Source organism: Myotis lucifugus, unplaced genomic scaffold (genome assembly GCF_000147115.1).
Source record: "Myotis lucifugus unplaced genomic scaffold, Myoluc2.0 scaffold_74, whole genome shotgun sequence".
NCBI classification, from domain to species: domain Eukaryota; kingdom Metazoa; phylum Chordata; class Mammalia; order Chiroptera; family Vespertilionidae; genus Myotis; species Myotis lucifugus.
In genome coordinates, this window is record NW_005871122.1 from 1,267,123 (window position 1) to 1,286,337 (window position 19,215).

General features: G+C 36.7%; 1 protein-coding gene across 2 annotated transcripts in view; it reads left to right on the forward strand.

The window, feature by feature from the left end:
- Positions 1-19,215, forward strand: part of DIAPH3 (diaphanous related formin 3) — a 511,880-nt gene that overhangs the window by 181,893 nt on the left and 310,772 nt on the right. For both annotated transcript variants that reach the window (XM_006090522.3, XM_023755349.1), the window contains 5 exons: positions 2,458-2,576; positions 4,639-4,703; positions 11,391-11,495; positions 15,040-15,327; positions 16,108-16,222. In XM_006090522.3, coding sequence (XP_006090584.1) covers positions 2,458-2,576; positions 4,639-4,703; positions 11,391-11,495; positions 15,040-15,327; positions 16,108-16,222 — 692 coding nt within the window. The remainder of the gene's footprint in view (positions 1-2,457; positions 2,577-4,638; positions 4,704-11,390; positions 11,496-15,039; positions 15,328-16,107; positions 16,223-19,215) is intronic.

A 19,215-nucleotide genomic window follows, 5' to 3' on the forward strand; every position in this document is an offset into this window, starting at 1 on the left:
TTCAGGTTTTCTCACTGTGCAGAATATAGTCAAACACTGCCACAGTTAAATGTTTTACTCTTTGTCCTCCCTGCGTGATATACAATAATAATCTGCTTTGTGTTGATATTTACTGCTGTGTTGCTGACAATTACCTGAAAGAGAAGTTGGGGTGCCTCACTGGGCTGGAAAAAGTTTAGCTAAATCAGCAAGCAGGTCTAATTAAACAAGTTTATTCTATATATATAAAAGGCTAAGTTGACTTGGGCATTTGAGATACATATAAAGCTCTCGTTGGCGCCAGTCACATGCCTGTGTTTCGATCTGTCATTGTCGATCATGAATTTGGTTGACACTTTTATTATAGAAAAAGGGCAAATAGTGATATTAAAATATTTCTTCTAATTACTTTCCTTTCAATATGCATGAATCTGTGCACTGGGACACTAGTAAGTAGATAAGAAAATTAGAATATTTCTTCACTTCCACATTTAGAACATAAGGACATTTTATTGTAAGGGATTTTGATTGGAGAAGGTATACCAAGGATGTCCCTGCCAACCAAGAAAAATCAAACTCAGATAATTGGAAAGTGGAGGAGGAGATCAAATTCAGTTCTGCAACAAAAATTAGTGGCTTACCATGTGCAGAATACTATGCTAGTTGAATGTGCGTAGGAGATAATTTCTGATATTCTGTAAAAATATTACAGAGAAAGTGAATATGATTTTAAAATATATTCTAATAGGGCTTTTTATCAGTATATAATGAAATTGTGTTAATCTCTTAATTAAGATTTTTCCATATTCCTCTGACATACACTAACTTACTGATATCAGTCATAGAGATTATTTTCTCAATTTACATTTCTGGAAATCAGATGTACATTATTCTCTGCTAATATAGCCTTGCTGAAAGAGTTTTTACACAAAATTTCAGCAATATCATAAACGAGCTCATGATTGGGCATGTGGAGGAGGGAAAATATTTACTGAAATGATTTTTTCTTTCAATGACATAAGTAGATTATGGTTTTAATTAAAATATTTTCATTATTGAAACAGCATTAGGATAGCATTGAATGAGTAAAAAGGAATGGAAGTGCATCATCTAAATCTTCAAATGTGATAGATACAAATATGTGTGCAATTTATGTACCTTAAGTGTAAATGTGATTATGGCTAAAATATTAGAGAGTGAGAGATTATTTTTTGAAAGCAGTTGATAATACCTTCTTGCTTTGATTTGTATCCAGAAGTAGTGTCCTGAACATTTTTACTTTGACAATTAATGAGCAATAGTCTTTTTGCTAATGTTAAGCTGTAGTAAATCTTATTGCAGGTATTCTCCTTCACAGAGCACACCTGGGCTTCCCCTCTACCCCCAGGCATGTTACCATTACCTTCCTCCCTCCCAAGCTTTAAGGGCCCTTCCTTTACCTCTGTGATTTTACCAAACAAATGTTCTCTTATAGTTGGAGTCTTGGCTCTGAATTCTTTCCTAGCCAGAACTCAAGTATTTAATTTTTAAAAAAATGTATTGCATGTAATGGATGGTTTATGAGGTGTAGGATAAGTTGGGTAAGGGCAGTTTACAGGGAAGGAAAGCCTGAGTGGCTAGAGAGGCCATCATATAGATGGGAAAGAAAGTTTGGAGAGGAAATATATGCAAAAAGTCATTGAGGGAAAAAATTAGTTATGGGGGTGGAGAGTAGCTGGGGATGACTGACTGACTGTACCTTATTAGAATATATTGCCCACCCTATCACTTTAGTTCGGTTTTGTTTATAAAATATTCTAGCTGTTTCTTTCACATGTGTTGGCTTGAGTTTGAAGGGATGTTCTTTAGCTTATTACACACATAAGTGGACTGAACTGGAATGAAACATGAACCTTTTTGGGCATTTTAGTTAATTTTTTGGACAAAATTGTTATACTAAATTTTTCTAGCTTTTTTTGAGTAAGAGTTATTTATTTGATATTATATATAATTTATAGTATCAGTTTTTAATTTGGTTCCATATACATTCTATGGTTTGAAGAACTTTCCAGAGAAATTTTAGAAATTTGTTTTGTTTTATTTATGTTAATAAAACAAACCAATGGTAGCTATTTCAGTATGGTAGAGTGGTTGGTTGATGATCTTTATTGAGGACTGCTTTTGAGCACATATCTCAGGTTATCTTAATATTTTCTCTTTTACTGCCTACTAAGTCAAGATTCTGATTTATATAAGAAAATCATCTTTAAAGCACACTATTTTTGCGAAAAAGTTATAAAAATAGAGTGTCTTAAAATCATTAGGAGGAAAGTGATAGGGTAATTTTATTTACTGACACTCCCATGTTAAATCTGTTATGTCATCTATTGAAACTATACAAAGTAAATTATTAAACTTGAAGTCAAACTTATCAAGATATTTTGTTTTAACGTAAAATTACACTAGTGAATTCAATATACACTCTTTTTCTTGATTTAGGCAACAGTACTTCAAATTAATTGATGAGTGTGTATCTCAGATTGTATTACATAGAGATGGGATGGATCCAGACTTCACATACCGAAAAAGACTAGATTTAGATTTAAGTCAATTTGTTGGTGAGTATCCCTCTGTTATTTAAATGGAAATATCTTATTGTCTCTTACCCCCTGGATTAGCTCTAGACTATTTGTTCTCATAGTCAGGCCTGTAGAATACGGAGGTCCCTGATATCCTTTTTAGGGGTTCTAATAATTAAAACTATTTTCATAATAATATTAAGACATTATTTGTCTTTTTTCACTATGTTGTGTGTAATCGAACCTGGGACCCTTCAGTCTGTGGGCCAATGCTCTATCCACTGAGCCAAATCGGCTAGAGCAGCACACACTTGCTGCTGAAGTGTTTATATCTTTAAGGAAAATGAATGATAAAATTTGTTACCAATGATAAAATTCAAGCTTTCAAGTAAAATTTCAAAATGTGGAATGATTTTTGGATAGTATCTGAAAAGAAAGTTTATTCCTGGACATTAGGAGCATTTTTTTTCTTGAGTTAATGTTTTTGTCATTTAGCACTTGCTGAATAGAGGACATAGGAAGGAAATATAATATTTGAACACAATTTGGCTATATAAGTGAAACATATTTACGTAGTTATGTTTTTTTATTTATTGATATTAAATGTTTAGAATAAGTTTATATGCACTAAACGATACAAATACAGATGGTGTGGATATGAACAGGTGAGAGAAGATATAAGGTTGGACAGTTTGGGAGACAGATATTGGAAAGTATGGGGCACAGATAACTTCATGTATTACAGTGAAAATCAAGAGACACTCTGTAACAGGAATCAGAAGTTTAAGTATTTATTTAGTACTATGGAGCCAAGCAATTTAGAAAGTAAAATGACCAAAATTGGGATTAGATAGGGATCATAGTTTCCTTCTTTTATAGCAGGAAGTTATCTATAATGTCTTAAATAGATATGTCAAGAAGTAATAGTATGAGCATTTTATTTAGAGTTAGAAACTAAGCACCAGAATAATCTAAAACAGAAAGGGCTAAAAGAGATCCCATTTAGGGAGTGGGGTTTACTTTTCAGTGCAGTTGATTTGGTTCACTATTACTTTTCATTAGAAGATCCTCTGCAATGTTTTTGAAAGCCATGTTCATGTATTATTTTCATTAAAAAATAAAAGTAGGGATAAAATACATTATGAGAAATCCATGCACACACTTTGAATAATTATAAAGGCAATGGTAGCTATCAGCTGTTAAAGTGTGTATACAATTTTTTTGGGACACCCTATATATACTTTTTTTTTGGGGGGGGGGGGACCTGAGGATGTTTTGGTGATCTGAGAAAGATAGACAGATAGATAGAGAAACCGAGATAGGAAAGAAAGATCGATTGATCCATCAGTTGCCTCCTGTATGTGCCCCCACTAAGGATCGAACTCACAACCTGGGCATGTGCCCTGACCAGAAATCGAACCAATAACCTGTGGGTGCACGGGAGGATGCTTCATTCAATGGAGCCACAGCAGTCAGAGCCTAATGTAAACTATTTTAATCACTATTCCTTCCTAAAGACAAAATCCTAGAAATAGATTTGCTTATACTGTGAAGTTTCTTATTTATACTTTTATTATGTTGGCAAGTTGGTTTCTCTGTGCCACCTCCAAGTTTGGCATTATGGATTATTTAATCTTTGCTATTATTAAAAATTTTATATTTTCATATCATTAGAGAAAGTAAAATATTTATTCATTTGTTTTAGCAATTTTTAGTTTTGTTATTCTTAACTTTCTGTTCATTACTATGGCCCATTTTCCTATCTTGTGTTGGATATCATCTCCTTCCTTCAAAACATTTATGGACTGATGATAGAAACCTTTGAGTATTGTATGTTACAGTTGAACTTCCTCCTCCTTTTGCCTAATAGTTTAAAATTGTGGTAGGGTTTGTCTTTCCCTTTATGTTTTATGGCCTTGTTATTATGCTTAGAAAATTCTTCTTCATTCCAACATTGTAATATGTTTCTCTATTTTGCTTATTTTATTACTGGCACTGTTCTAAATCTTTCTGATGCTTTTTTATTTCTTTCTAAACTTTTAAAGTCATAACGAATTTGAGAAGCACTGCAGTTTAAAATTTCTTGTCTTTGGAATTTTAGATATTTGCACAGATCAAATGAAAGTAGAAGAGTCTGAAGAGAAAGCATCAGAATTTTACAAGAAAGTAAGTGACTTTTATTATTTGGGGAACCGCTGAAGGTACGCTCTGCCTTAGGGTCTTTGTTGTTGCCACTTTCTTCTTAAAAAAATATATATATATAAAATTGATTTCAGACAGGAAGGGAGAGGGAGAGAGAGATAGAAACATCAATGAGAGAGAATTATTGATTGTCTGCCTCTTGTACGCCCCCTACTGGGGACTGAGCCGCAACTTGGGCATATGCCCTTGACTGGAATCGAACCCAGGACCCTTCAGACCATAGGCCGCCACTCTATTCACTGAGCAAAACCAGCTAGGGCTGCTTGCTGTTTTGATTAAAGCTACTTCATTTTAGATCAGGTTGAATCATAAAAAATTATCATTTTCATAGGTTAAATATATCAGATATTGCCAATTTCAAATATTTCAGCCTAGTAGTATCACTAACTATCTAGCCATTCATTCGTCACTTTTCTTTAAGATGGTGTTTTTATCTCTGCTTAGTAAGTACCCATTACACTTTCTCTCTCTTGATCTCTCTTTTTTTTGTTTTTGGAGGGGGGTTGTTGTCTTCACATTTTAGGTATTCACTCTGATTTGGATTCATAGGACTGGTTTCTTACATAGGATAAATAATAATAATTATACTACAACCACCTTGATGAACGTGAACACTTACTATGTGTTAGGCACTATGCCGCACAACCTACATTTTTATTGTATTTGGTCTTAAATAAATTTTGAGAAGAAACTGCACATTTTTATAAACTTGTAAGATAAAAGGTAACTGCAAATGGTAGGCACTTTTTCATAAGTTAACAGTAACTTATGAAAAACTTTGTAAATTTCCTAAGCTGTTTTAAGGCTTACCAAACATTTACTGAGAGGGTATTATATCTCTGACTTTTGGTTACAGGCTAGGATTACAGCTGTGAATAAGATATTCACAATGGTGATCATTTAAATATGGATCTTTTAAATTAAGTGTTATACCTGACAGATGTCTGTATTAACGAGTAACCCCTCACCCCATCTACTTTATATTCTAAGCTCAGTTAGAATTTTTACTCTTCATGGGAAAAATAGTAGGAAACTTTCAGGTACTTAATTTGGATGTATCCCAGATAGTATAAATTTGCTTTTATAATGATTTTTAGGTATATAGCTTATATGAGTGGTGTTAAACATGATAACTTCCTCAATACATTGTTTTAAAATTGTAAGCTTTAAATGTGAGTAGAAGGAAGACCTTGTTCAAGGTTAGTTGTTTCCTTTTAGTCAAAAGTTATGTGTTTTAGGTATATTCAGAATATATTGTTTGCCCCATAAAAGATTTCTACTGCCATACCATTTTGTATATATCAGCAAGAACTTCTTTCTGATAGCTTTATAAGGACACATGTAAATACTTTGCTTTAGGCAGGAAGCTATCCTAGTTGCTAGACACATTCTTTATTTGGTGCATAAATTTGAAAAATGAAGACCAGAAATGTCAGAAAGTACACAGAGAATATTGAATTATCAACCTTCTTGTACAGATGCACTAATACATTTACCCTAGGGACTGAAATTAAGCAGAGCCTCAACCTTAACTGTGTTTCTTGACATTTTTTGCGTGTAATATTGTAAGCGTAATATTGCTCTGGTAACTCTTTTTGGATGGGTATCATATCAGTTTTATAAAGTACGTCTTTAATGTAGGCTCATTTATCCCCTAGGCTACTGTGATTTGACTGTAGGTATTATAAAGATGTTAAAGCAAAGTTTATATTTTGTCTGATCCTCTTCTAAGGGAGGATCTAGATATTTTTCTCTTTGGTAATAATAATGATAGTTTCAATATGGCCAAGTTAATTTATTAAATTCTGTTTATGTGTACTAATTATGACTAATTGTTTTGATAGTTTTATCTTTGTTCCCCTGCACAATTCTTTATTCTTTTGAATCTCATTCTAAGGCCTATAAAATATGATAGTGTACATATTTATATTGTGAAAAAGACTTTTTTATTCTTACTCATGAGAATTTAATTTTTTTATTTCTTGTTAAGTAGCAGTACACATTGAGCAGTTATCAAAAGGAGAATAGAGAAAATGACTTCTTAAAGTTTTTGATGCTGGGAGATTGGGGGACTTTATTATTTGATGGATAGTGACTTATTTATTTAACATGTAAAGGAAGATTGGACAGAAATTAGCTCCTTAGTTCATTCAACAAAGATATATTGATTTTAATTATGAATTAAAGCTTTGGAAAGGTGATGAGTAAAATAAAGAAGATTTTTCACTATTAGTGAACTTCTAGGTTAGTGAGTGTTACTACATTTTGATATTTTTATATTACATCCTGATGATTACTAGGGTAGAAAACCCTATGTGGTGTGTAAACCTGTAGGAAGCATTCCTCACCTAATCTTGGGTGTGGAGGGAAGACTTACTGAAGGAAGTGGTAGCTAATGTGAGTCCTAATGGATACGTATGAGGCAACAAGGTGAGATAATAAGGAGCCATACATAAAATTTGAATTTCTTTTTGTTGTGAGTCCTCACCTGAGGACATTTTTCCCCATTGATTTTAGAATGAGTAGAAGGGAGGGGGAGAGACACAGAGAGAGAAACATCCATGTGAGAGGGACACATCGATTGGTTGCCTCCTGCACTTGCCCTGACCGGCCGAGGTATGTGCCCTTGACCAGCATTAAACTTACAACCTTTCAGTCCGAGGACAATGTTCTGACCACTGAGCAAACCAGTAAGGTTTGAATTTATTATACGTAACTCAAGCTGAACATTCCCTAAACCAAATTAATCTTTCTTGTGCCTAAAAATGCCTTTCACCCTGCATTTTAAATCCTCATCTTTCCCATCAAATTATAACACTTTGCAGCTTGTCATGCAGCAGAACACCATGGTCATCTTCTACATGTTCCCTCATGCATTTTCTTCATTCAGTCAGACACCTTTTTGAATTCTGTAAAAATATTTTGCTTCATGTTCTTCTCATTATCCTATCTTCTCCCTTCATTCATGCAGGCCTTTAGTTCATTTGGATAACTGCCGTAGCCCCTAAACTCATTTTCTTGCCTCTGTGTTTCTCTTTCAGTCCACACTTGCTGCTGGTTGGGTTTTCCAAAGTACAAATTTGATTTTTATTTTCTTCTTATAAACTCCTGGCCCGGTGCACAAAATTCGTGCAAGAGTAGGCCTTCCTTCCCCCGGTTGCTGGCACCGGCTTCCCTCTGGCACCTGGGACCAGGGCTTCCCTCCGGCTGCTGGCAGGCACCTGGGACCCGGGACCCGGGATTCCCTCTGGCCACTGGCAGACACCCAGGACTGTGCTTCCCTTGCAGCCCTGGCTTTGTCTGGAAGGGCTTCCGGTCTAATTAGCATATTATGCTTTTATTATTATAGATACTTTACTACCTCTCAATGTTGTTTTAGGAAAAAGAAAACACTTTTTGACTTATTGTAAAACTGCTTTCAATGATTCCATTTCTGATTACATTGCTAGCTTCTCCCCCTGCAGTTTGTTCTCACACCTTTTTGTGCCCCTTATAAGGGATTGCTTGTCATCCAATGCCGGTTCCTCTATTTGAAATGTTAGCTGCAAACCTGGGGTCCAACATCCTTCCTCCAGGAATCATTCACTGTCTGTCTGTCTGTCTGTCTTTATTGCTGGTAATTTGTATAGGTTTTGGCTTGTTTGCTTTTTCTTTGTCACCAGACACTATACTCAATAAAAGCAATTACCATATTCTGTTCTACTCTATATTTCTAGCACCTACCACTCTGAGGGACACATCTAGGCATGCTATTAGATATTTATTGCATAATGGGAAATAGGTAGTCTGGGACCATATGCCGGAGGGTTCTTAGATATTAAGTTAATGAGCATGTCCTTTATAATGAAGCCAGTGAAGAAGGTTTAAGGGCAAAGGGGACGTGTCATTTGATCTGTCCTTTAGAAAGAATAGCGGTATCCAAAAAACCCCAAAATATGTAGGGGGAAGATAATATTGCTTTCGAACAAACAGTGTTTTGTTTTTTGTTTGTTTGTTTATCTGAAAAATGTTCATTAAGAAGTTGAAAATACATTTAAGGACTGATAAGTAGTCTGGAATTCAGATGAGAAACTGAGCTAGGTAGCAGGATTTTGAAGCCATCAATATAAGAATGGTGATTGAAGCATATGGGTGTGGAAGATAGCATGCGATGAAAAATGTGTTGTGAGTTCAGGAGAGGGTGAGGAAGGAGTCCAATACAATGGCAACATTAAAGGGTTGGATTGAAGAGTAGGAACTTATATAGAACTGGTAGGAGCAGTCAATGAATTAGGAGGACCAGACGAGTGTGTTGCAATGGAACATATAGGGGAAGGGAGATGGAATATGGGGACAAGTTTGTAAGTATTTATGTTTTAGACAGGGATGATGGTAGTGTTTTATAATCTGTATTGTTGACATAGTAGCTATCAACCAAGTGTTCCCATTGTGCCCTTATAAAATGGCTAGTGTGACTGAGGAACTGAAAATTTAACTTTATTTGACTTGAATTAGATTTACATTTATACCTGTGGCTAGTGGCTACCCTATTAAATAGCACAACTATAGAGAAGTCAAGCAAGATGAGGCTGGGAGAAGTCCAGGTGATTTGAAATTTGGTAAGCTGTAGTTTTTAGAGTGAAAGAATGATAGCTTAGTTGTAGAGCATAATGAAGTGAATGAAGGTCAGCAGGTCAGAAAAGTGAGTATGGAGTAGGAACACTGTTTAATGAAGTTGGCTTTGAGGCAAAAATAAGATTAGTTAGGTGACATGGGGTGAGTCAAAGGACAGAAAGACAGAGAAGTTCACAGTGCAACAGAGCCCTGAGCACAATTGACTTAGCCAGTTCCTGTGGAATCCCTGGGTGACAGGAGGGCTTTGGGTTATCCTCTGAGTTCTAAGCATGCTGTGGCTTGTATATTAGTTATTTTACTAGGTTTAAGTTAGCATTTTTTTTTTTAATCCTCATCCAAGGCTTAGGGAGAGGAGGGGGCGGGAAGGAAGGAGGGAGGGAGGGAGGGAGGGAGGGAGGGAGGGAGGGAGGGAGAGAGAGAGAGAGAGAGAGAGAGAGAGAGATTAAATCTGCAACCTAGGTATGTGCCCTCACTGGGAATAGAACCCGAGACCCTTCGTTGCACACACAGGTCGACATTCTAACCAACTGAACCACATTGGTCAGGGCAAGATTAGTATCTTTTTAAAATTATTAATGGTAGGAGGGGCTTAGAGTAGCTGCAGTAGTAGTAGGAGTGATAATGCTGGTGTTGTTTGGGAGAGGTAAAAGATATTTGCATCTTTTTTTCTAGTAGTTTCTGTTATCTTTATAAAAGAACACAAGGTTTGGAGTGAGAGGATCATGAGTCTGGGATTTATTTTTCTAACTATAATGAGAACTGTAATATTTATTTCATATTTGTTTTTGTGATAAAATGCAAAAATGCTTATTTTTGTACTTTTAACTCTGTAAAACATGCGGGAGGCAAAACGTGTGGGGGCAGGGGTGCATATGGGAAATCTCTGAAACTTGCCTATTTTGTGCTGAACCTAAAACTGCTCTAAAAATAAAGTCTATTAAAAAGCTGTAAAGCATTATCTGAACATCAATTGTAGGAAGGCAGTGTGGTTTCATCTAAATAACTCAAACTTTAAAGACACAATTTGGCTTTTAATCTCACATCTTTTACTTCCTGGCTGTCTGATGAGGGACTAGTAACTGGCTCTGTGTTAAGGACAGAATAAGATTCATGCAGCCCTTTGTTAACTGTCGAGTTCTATATTGTTATTTTCCTTATTGAGGTGTGACTGTATTTTAAAGTTTCAGGCTACAGTTGTGAAATAGTTGCATTATTTTTAACTGATTGGCCCCCCACCCCCTATTTTTTAAAAAAAGAGTCAAATCCTTGTTTCTGATAATGAGAAAATACCCTATTTAAATTTACCTCTATTGGGAGAGGTGTTTCAGTCATAATGATAGTAAGCTATTTGAATGCAAGATGGGAACTTGTGATGAGTGGCTATATAAATTAAAAAAACTCATTGGATTCGCCAAATTTTACCATTTACCTTTCTCACACTAGGGACTTTGAAAGATTAATTCATCCTTAATCTCCCAAAGATTAATCTCCAACAGATTAATAATAAATGAAACAGACTTTATTTTCTTAAATGGTGGAAGCTTAGAGCCTACATCAGGCTTCTTAAATCTCCTGATGTTGTAAGAAAAAGCCAAGTAATTGATGCATTTATATAATGAGTTATTTATTCATAAACAAAAATATTAAAATGGAATTTTTTTAGTCCTCTTGATAAACTTTAGGTAAATTTCAAGTATACATTTTTGCAGGTAGGGGTCAGGAAACTCAGTACAATGGTTTGCTCTCTATTATTTTACACAAAATCACCATGAAATTTAGGGACTTTGAAGAAAAAAGACAGGGTTGCAAATAACTATGGGCCAGTTTCCTCTGCTGAGAGAAGGTCACGGACTCCATCTCTGGCTTTGTCTGCTGCCTTGCAAATGATTTTGGTAGGACTTCAAGAAAGGCTGTGGGTGACAGCAAAAATCTACCATTCCTTTCATAAAAGTTTATGTTCTGCTGACATGATTAGAGTCATATTTCTCTATAAAAAGTGCTTTTCATTTCCATCTCTCTCTCATATTTTCTTTTCAGTTTGAAAAAGAGTTTACCGACCACCAAGAAACTCAGGCTCAATTGCAGAAAAAAGAGGCAAAGATTAATGAGCTTCAAGCAGAGTTACAGGCTTTCAAGTCTCAGGTAAAATACCACCTATCCAGAGAATTTAGTATTAAAAGCTTACCAGGGGCGCAAAGGTCATGTCATATCTTCACAGCATCAAAATGTTTAATCTTTAATTTCACTTGTATGTTTTCATAGTGTTTTTTATATGTATATATGTATATTTAGGAAACTTATTTTTCTACTTTTCAATTTGCTTTTTTAAGAACGTCTAAACTGTCACTAACCAATCTGCTTCCTTATGTTTTGTTTGAGTTTTGTTCGTAATGTCACATTTCCTAAGTAATTAAACACGGAGGGTAAGAAAGTCTTTTCATCTTAGATTTGTCATTCATCGCTGATCTTTATCCTACTACAGGAAATTATTGCTCAAGTTATTTATTTTTTAAAACCTTAAGCTTTTGGGTACCTTGCAGTGAGAGATAACCTCTAGCTGAATGAGAACATTTTCTGATAATTTTTCAATTTCCAAAAGTAAACAGATTTAAAACATGACAAAAAAAAAGAGAGAGAACAAATCTGGATTGTGAAGCAGATAGCTCATACACACCCTCTACACATAAAACATTTTAGATAGCAAGAAATACAACCTTGATCTTTAATGGATGAAGAGATAGACTATTCACAGCTAAATTTCGTCGTGTAGATTTATATATAGGATGATGAACAATTAATATCATTTTCCTTTTATCCTAAGTTATGGTTATGCTGAAATAGTCTCATGTACTATTTTGTATATTGGTATACTGCTTCCTATATTATTGGCAATTTTTTTTTCTTTTGAATACTTAGTGGATTGTTTGTTACAGAGACTGTCTGAAGATACCCTAAGGAAGAGCTATCTTTTAGTGTTCAATTAAAAAAAAATTTAAAGCTTCTGTCCTGGCTGGAGTTGGTTGGAGAGTCGTTGGTTGTACACCAAAGAGTTGCAGGTTCCATCCAGGGCTGAGGCGATTATGGGAGGCAGTCGATGGATGTTTCTCTCTCACATTGATGCTTCTCTCCCTCTCCCTCTTCTCTCTCCCCTCTCTCTCTCCCTCTCCCTAAAAATCAGTATTCTCGGGTGAGAATTAAAAATTAAAAGCTGCTATCTAGAAATAAATTATTCTCAATTATTTTTTTTCTTTAGTGCATAAAAAGAAAGGGCAACAGTTTATTGAACTTTCTCATGTTTCTCAGATGGCTCCCTGTCTATCATATTAAAAGCAATGTTTGGTTGTATTTTTATTTCAGATAGAGTTATAGACAATGGCTGAAATATTTATGATTATTTTTTTTCTGGTCTGGGCTAAGATAAATTTAAAGACTTCCTTTGCTTTTTAATTTCTCCCAGTTGAAGAGTTACTTATAAATGTACTCTAAATTTAGAAAATTCCAGTTTGTGAAAAAACATATTCACCATGTTTAGATATGTTATCGTTGCATGTGCTTTTATATAAAATAGAAATAAATTTACATTTTGAAATTGAGATTAAATCCTATATTGTATAAAATTGTGGACAATGATGACCTGTTTTTATGGCTATCAGAAAAAGACCTGGAATTGAAGGTATAATATTGGCTACCATATTCATTTTTGAAGAACAAATGACAAATTCTTCTTTGGATTAGTGTGTATTTCTCATGAAATCTATGCATTTGTTTTAAGATGCTTCTCTTTGATAAAAGCTATGCTGATTATGAAGGTTATGAATAAAATATGTCCTATTCTTTTTTTATTTCAGTCATTTAGTCACTTAACAACCAAGTATTTTTAGATGTTGGGGATATAATAGTGAGCATGATAGTCACAGTGTCCTGCCTCATGAACAGTATATTCACCTCAATCATACTATCATATGAACTAGTCTAGAGCAGAAATTCAACCATATCTTTGTTTTAAGATGTTAATAGCTAACTACGAAATGTATATTGAGTATGAGTATAATATACATACATTGTATATTGTTAACATTCAAAGGGCAGTAAATACTATATAATATCCCACTAAAGTGATTCTTCTTTATAGTTCATCTTTCAATAAGACATGTTCTCTGATTTGTGGTTTCAATTTTTATGACACTTTTTCTCTGATCTCAAGTGTCAATTTCAGACTTTTATGCAAGCTCTGTTTTTCGTAACTATGTCATAAAACTTTTTAAAATGATTTATTAACATTTATTAAATGTTTACCATTTGCAATGTAGTTGTATGTATGTGTGGCTCAGGATTGAAGTTAGTAATTTTAGGAGAATAATTATATCACAAAAAATTATTTATGAACCCAGATCATCTTTATGCCAATCAAAATGCAGTGCATCTATTAAATTATTACCATGCCATAGAAACATAAGGACAAAAGTGACCAGTGGACACATTTGTCTTTATTTCACTCTTCATTTTTCCTTGTTTCTCTGTCAGTCACAACATTAGGTGCTGGGAAAGTCACTTTCTTCATAGAGTTATAATCTATCAAAGAAATACATGCTAATGATTCCTTAAGAAGTTAGGAAACACTTTTGGTAAGAGCTATCAAGGAGAAGTACAGAGTGCTATCAGTGTGAAATGAGTGGTCAGATAAGGCTTTCTTGAGGAAGGGATGTGTTGCTAAGATTAAAGGTAGGAGATGGGCAGGTGAAGAGGATATTCCAGGTGGAAGGAACAACGCGTGCCCAGGCCCTGAAATTGCAATGAGGTTGAATTGTATGTGAAAGTCACTTGACCTGTTTCAGATGATGGCATGTCTTTGGAGGTATTATTGAGAATTTTAGATTTTTTTTTTCTCAAGGGCAAAAGCAAGATAATACTAGTTAACTCTTTTTCTGGATATTTTTCTTATTTAAATGCTAGTGTTGTATAGAATTCTGTGCACAGAACTTTCTTCATGCTACATACTCTGTGCAACTCTAGTTGAACATCTCTACTTCCATGGCCTACCCATCACCTAGAAACTGCTGATTTCAAATCTTCAGACCCATGTACCCATTTTCCTCCTGGATATTTCCACCTGGATGGTCAAACTACCTCAAAAAGGGGAATAATATTTCTTTTAATTACATTTTTATGAAAACAAAAGCTATAATTATATTCTTAAACTGGGGAAAACTTCACTGGAATTTTTAGGTTAAGCCATATGAAATTTGTGATATTTACTTATTTTTGGTTTAAAATAATACATTATTATTATTATTATTATTATTATTGTTATTATTATTTTGAATCCTCACCCGAGGGCATACTTAGAGACAGAGAGAGAGAGAGAGAGACAGAAGGAGAGAGAGAGAGAGAGAGAGAGAGAGAGAGAGAGAGAGAGAGAGAGAGAGAGAAAGAAAGAGAAAGGAACATCGCAGTGAAACAAAAACATTGACCCATTGCCTTCTGTATGTGCCCCAACTGAGGATCGAACCTGAAACACAGGTATGTGCCCTGACTGGGAAACCAGCAACCTTTCCTTACACAGGATGAGGCCCAACCAACTGAGCCCGGCAATAGTACATTATTTTTAAGGGAAGTGTACTTTTATATGTTCTGTAGAGTTCTTAGACATGTTGCTTATTTATTTTATTTTTATTTTTCTCTCTAGTTTGGTGCCTTGCCAGCTGATATAAAGACCTCTTTACCCCGAGCACAAGAAAATGAAACTGGGCACCCAGCACTTCCTCCTCCCATGGCACCACCTCCTCCACCACCACCTCCGCCCCCTCCTCCACTCCCAGGAATGCCCCTGCCATTTGGTGGTCCTGTGCCTCCACCACCTCCCCTGGGATTTCTCAGTGGAGGAAACTCTCTTCCGCCGACCCTGCCATTTGGGTTAAAACCAAAGAAAGAATTTAAACCTGAAATTAGCATGAGAAGATTGAACTGGTTAAAGGTAAGTAAATAAATAAACGGAAGAAAACATACTCTTACCTATATTAAAATTACTTTTGTTTTGACTTCTATATAATTTCCAGTAGGAACCCCATTAAAAGTGATTTTTTTAAAAAATATATATATATTCTATTGATTTTTTTACAGAGAGGAAGGGAGAGGGATAGAGAGTTAGAAACATCTATGAGAGAGAAACATCGATCAACTGCCTCCTGCACACCCCGCACTGGGGATGTGCCTGTAACCAAGGTACATGCCCTTGACCAGAATTGAACCTGGAACCCTTCAGTCCACAGGCTGATGCTCTATCCACTGAGCTAAACCGGCCAGGGCAAAAGTGATTTTAAATGAACAGGCTTTTTTTTTTTTTTTTTTTTTTTTTTTAAAGAGTTGAGACAAATTTCTTTGCTCTTGACTAAGGCTTTGTGGTTTAAAAATTTAGTGGGAATCAATGTTAGTTGTTCACATAACCTTAGGAAATGCTGGGTACTGTGTCCTGCACTTGAGTCATAGTGCACATGAGCATAATTAAAGTTTTGGCAATAGTAATTGATAAGAAACAAACTTTGTTTCATTCAACTTCAGTCCTTCCAGTTTTTTCTCTCATAGCTTACCTTCCTGCAGAACTCATATTTCATTGAGCAAAGTTTGGAGAAAAATCATACAGGATTACTTCCTAAACATTGGCTGGCAGCTATGGGACTCTGGGTCTGAATGTAATGATTGGGCTGGGACAGATGAAACACCCAACTATTTATGAATCTGTCTTCTCTGATTGCAGATCAGACCTCATGAAATGACTGAAAACTGTTTCTGGATAAAGGCAAATGAAAATAAGTATGAAAATGTGGATTTGCTTTGTAAACTTGAGAATACATTTTGTTGCCAGCAAAAAGGTAAGTTTCACATCGTGATTATATGTTATTTTACTATTTTAACACTGCCACTTTTTATATGTTAACTAGAAAGCATTATTTTAAGATGTATATATATACTCTGAGTGGCCAGATTATTATGACCACCTGACGTTTGTAGGCAAATTAGCTATAATTTCGCGCTGAACTTGGTAGAGGGTCAGACCATTATAAATAGGGAAGCAGGTTGTTTACCACGACAGTAGAAGTGATTTTTTTCTGAAGATATGGGTAAACAATGTGATTTAACAGCCTTTGAACGTGGGAGATACACACACACACACACACTAGAGGCCCAGTGCACGAAATTCGTGCACGTTCGTGCACGGGATGAGGGGGGGGGGGCTTCTCTCAGCCTGGCCTGCACCCTCTCCATTCTGGGACCCCTCGGGACTGCTGGCTCCTAATCGTTCTCCTGCCTGCTGGCTTGATCCCCCTAACTGCTCTCCCCTGCTGGCCTGATCCCCCTAATTGTTCTCCCCTGATGGTCTGATCCTTCTAACTGCTCTCCCTGCCGGCCTCATCCTCCTAACTGGTCTCCCCTGCCTGCCTGATCGCCTCTAACCACCTCTGCCTCAGCCCCGCCACCATGGATGTCTGGAATGACGTCCAGAAGGTCGTCCGGAAGATATTCAGTCTAATTAGCATATTATCCTTTTATTAGTATAGATGCCACCTTGTCCTAAAAATGCAGATTGTTAGCAGGTTTTCCTATCATGGAAGGGGAGCCCTCAGTAGCATCCTGGGTTCTGACCAGGGCTTGTGCACTCGTGCTTTATCTCAGCAGATGAGATTCCTAGAAGAAGACTCTTGGATGTACCTTGAACATTTCTATCAATTTTGCCAAATCATCCTCCAAAAATGTTGAACCACTTTAAACTCCCACCAGCAACCATGCGTGTGCCCTCTGTCCTAATTTGATGCCAATATCATTGAATTCCCGCTAGAAGCTTCCCTCCCCTCAGCTGGGACTGCCTGGCACTTGGGCCAACCTCACTGTTCAGCCCGAGACTTGATTTTCCAAGATAGAATTATGGAGGAGGAAAAATAGTTTTCCTCTACCCTTCTGAGTTCTTAGCGGAGGCCCTTGTAATGAAAGACAGATTACCAAGAGAAAAACTAAAGTTCATTAACATGTGTACCTCGTGTATATGTGGGAGATCCCAGGGAAAAATGAATAACTCCCCAAGGTGGCTTAGAATCCAGATTTAAATACCGTCCTCCTAGGGAAAGGGGACGGGATATGTAGGCCTCTTAGAGGAGAGTAAATGATTTTTAGGAAAGATGAATGGGGGTGGGGGAGATAGTTTGTAACAAAGTTTGGGTGTGATGTCAACTTCTAGTCTCCTGTCCTGTGACAGGAGTCAGTCTTTGCTGGCTGATGACACTTTTCCCATCAAGGGGACCTATGACATTTAAGGTTCTTTTGGGGGGTCCGATTTTAGGCAGAGCAGGAGACTTCAGTGAAAGCCTCTCCTTGCATTTGCTGTTTTTCATGCATCTGCAGCTCAATATCATCAATATAATAACAAGGCATATGTTGGGGTGGCATGTTCTCTGACCTCCAGAATAAACCCAACAAAAGCTTGTTTCCTCTTTTAGATGATTTGCCACAGTAGTGTTATTCCCTGGAGACAGTATTCTGACCAGACTGGGAGTGCCGGGTGCCTCTGTGGGCTTGTGTCTTTGATTCTCTGCTGGGTGCCGGGCCCCCCTGCGGACTTGTGTCTCTGCTCCTTCAGCCCCAGCGCCACTGCGGCCGTGGGGCTTGGAGCTGCTGGGTGTTGGGCCCCCCTGCAGGCTTGTGTCTCTGCTCCTCCGGCCCCGCGGCAGCGGCAACGAAGCAGGCCCAGAGGCCCTCTGCGGGCGGGGTGGGGCAGAACGCCTGAAGCGTCCTGGCCCAGCCGCCCCCATCTTTGTCATGGAGTAACAGTCAGTTTGCATATTCCCGCTCTATTGGCTGTGGGTGCCGCCATATTTGTCACAGAGTGATGGCTAATTTGCATATTGCTCTTTTATTAGATAGGATATAAATATACTAGAGGCCAGGTGCACAAAATTCGTGTGGGGTGGGGGGAGTCCTTCAGCCTGGCCTGCACCCTCAATCTGAGACTCCTCGGGGGATGTCTGACTGCCGGTTTAGGCCAGATCTGTAAACTGGCAGTTGGACAGCCCTCTTGCAATCTGGGACCTCTGGCTCCTAACCGCTCGCCTGCCTGCCTGATTGCCCCTAACTGCTCGCCTGCCTGCTTGATCACTCCTACCACTCTGCCTGCCTGCCCGATCACCCCTAACTGCTCACCTGCCCTACCTGATAGCCCCTAACCACCTCTGCCTCAGCCCCTGCTGCCATGGCTTCATCCAGAATAACGTCTAGATGGTCGTTCAGCTGTCCCGTCTAATTAGCATATTATGCTTTTATTATTATAGATTTTTTACTTTATTAATGGGGAAATAAATGATTTAATAAATGAAATGCTTAAAAAGAAAATTTTATTAGATTATCAAATGAGCAATTTTTAAAATGCAGATGATTAATACAGAACTTACATTTTCTATATAATATCTCTTTTGAAGAAGTTCTAAATTAGATTTTTCTGCAGGAGGATATTTTCAGAGATTCTTTTGGCATGAGAATTTCTTTTTGCCAATGAGGAATAGTAAAAACAAAAACAAAATGTTAGCTTTCCTCTAGTCAGATTTTAATATTTAATGTTACAGTGACTGTCACATAGTTCAATTAATATTAGTCACATGAGATAGAAATATCAATTTTAATGAGTGTCTTGAAAGTGTGAAACAGAAGTCTATGAGTAGGTTATAAGATCTTCTCATTAAAAGTAATAGAATTTATTTTTCAAATTGTTTTGTGATAGCTTTTACTTGTTCAGTGTGCCTTTAAAAATTATATTTAGGTATTACTCTTGTCTGAAAATTGAATTTATCTCATCCAGTTTCATGGGCCAAAAGCACTT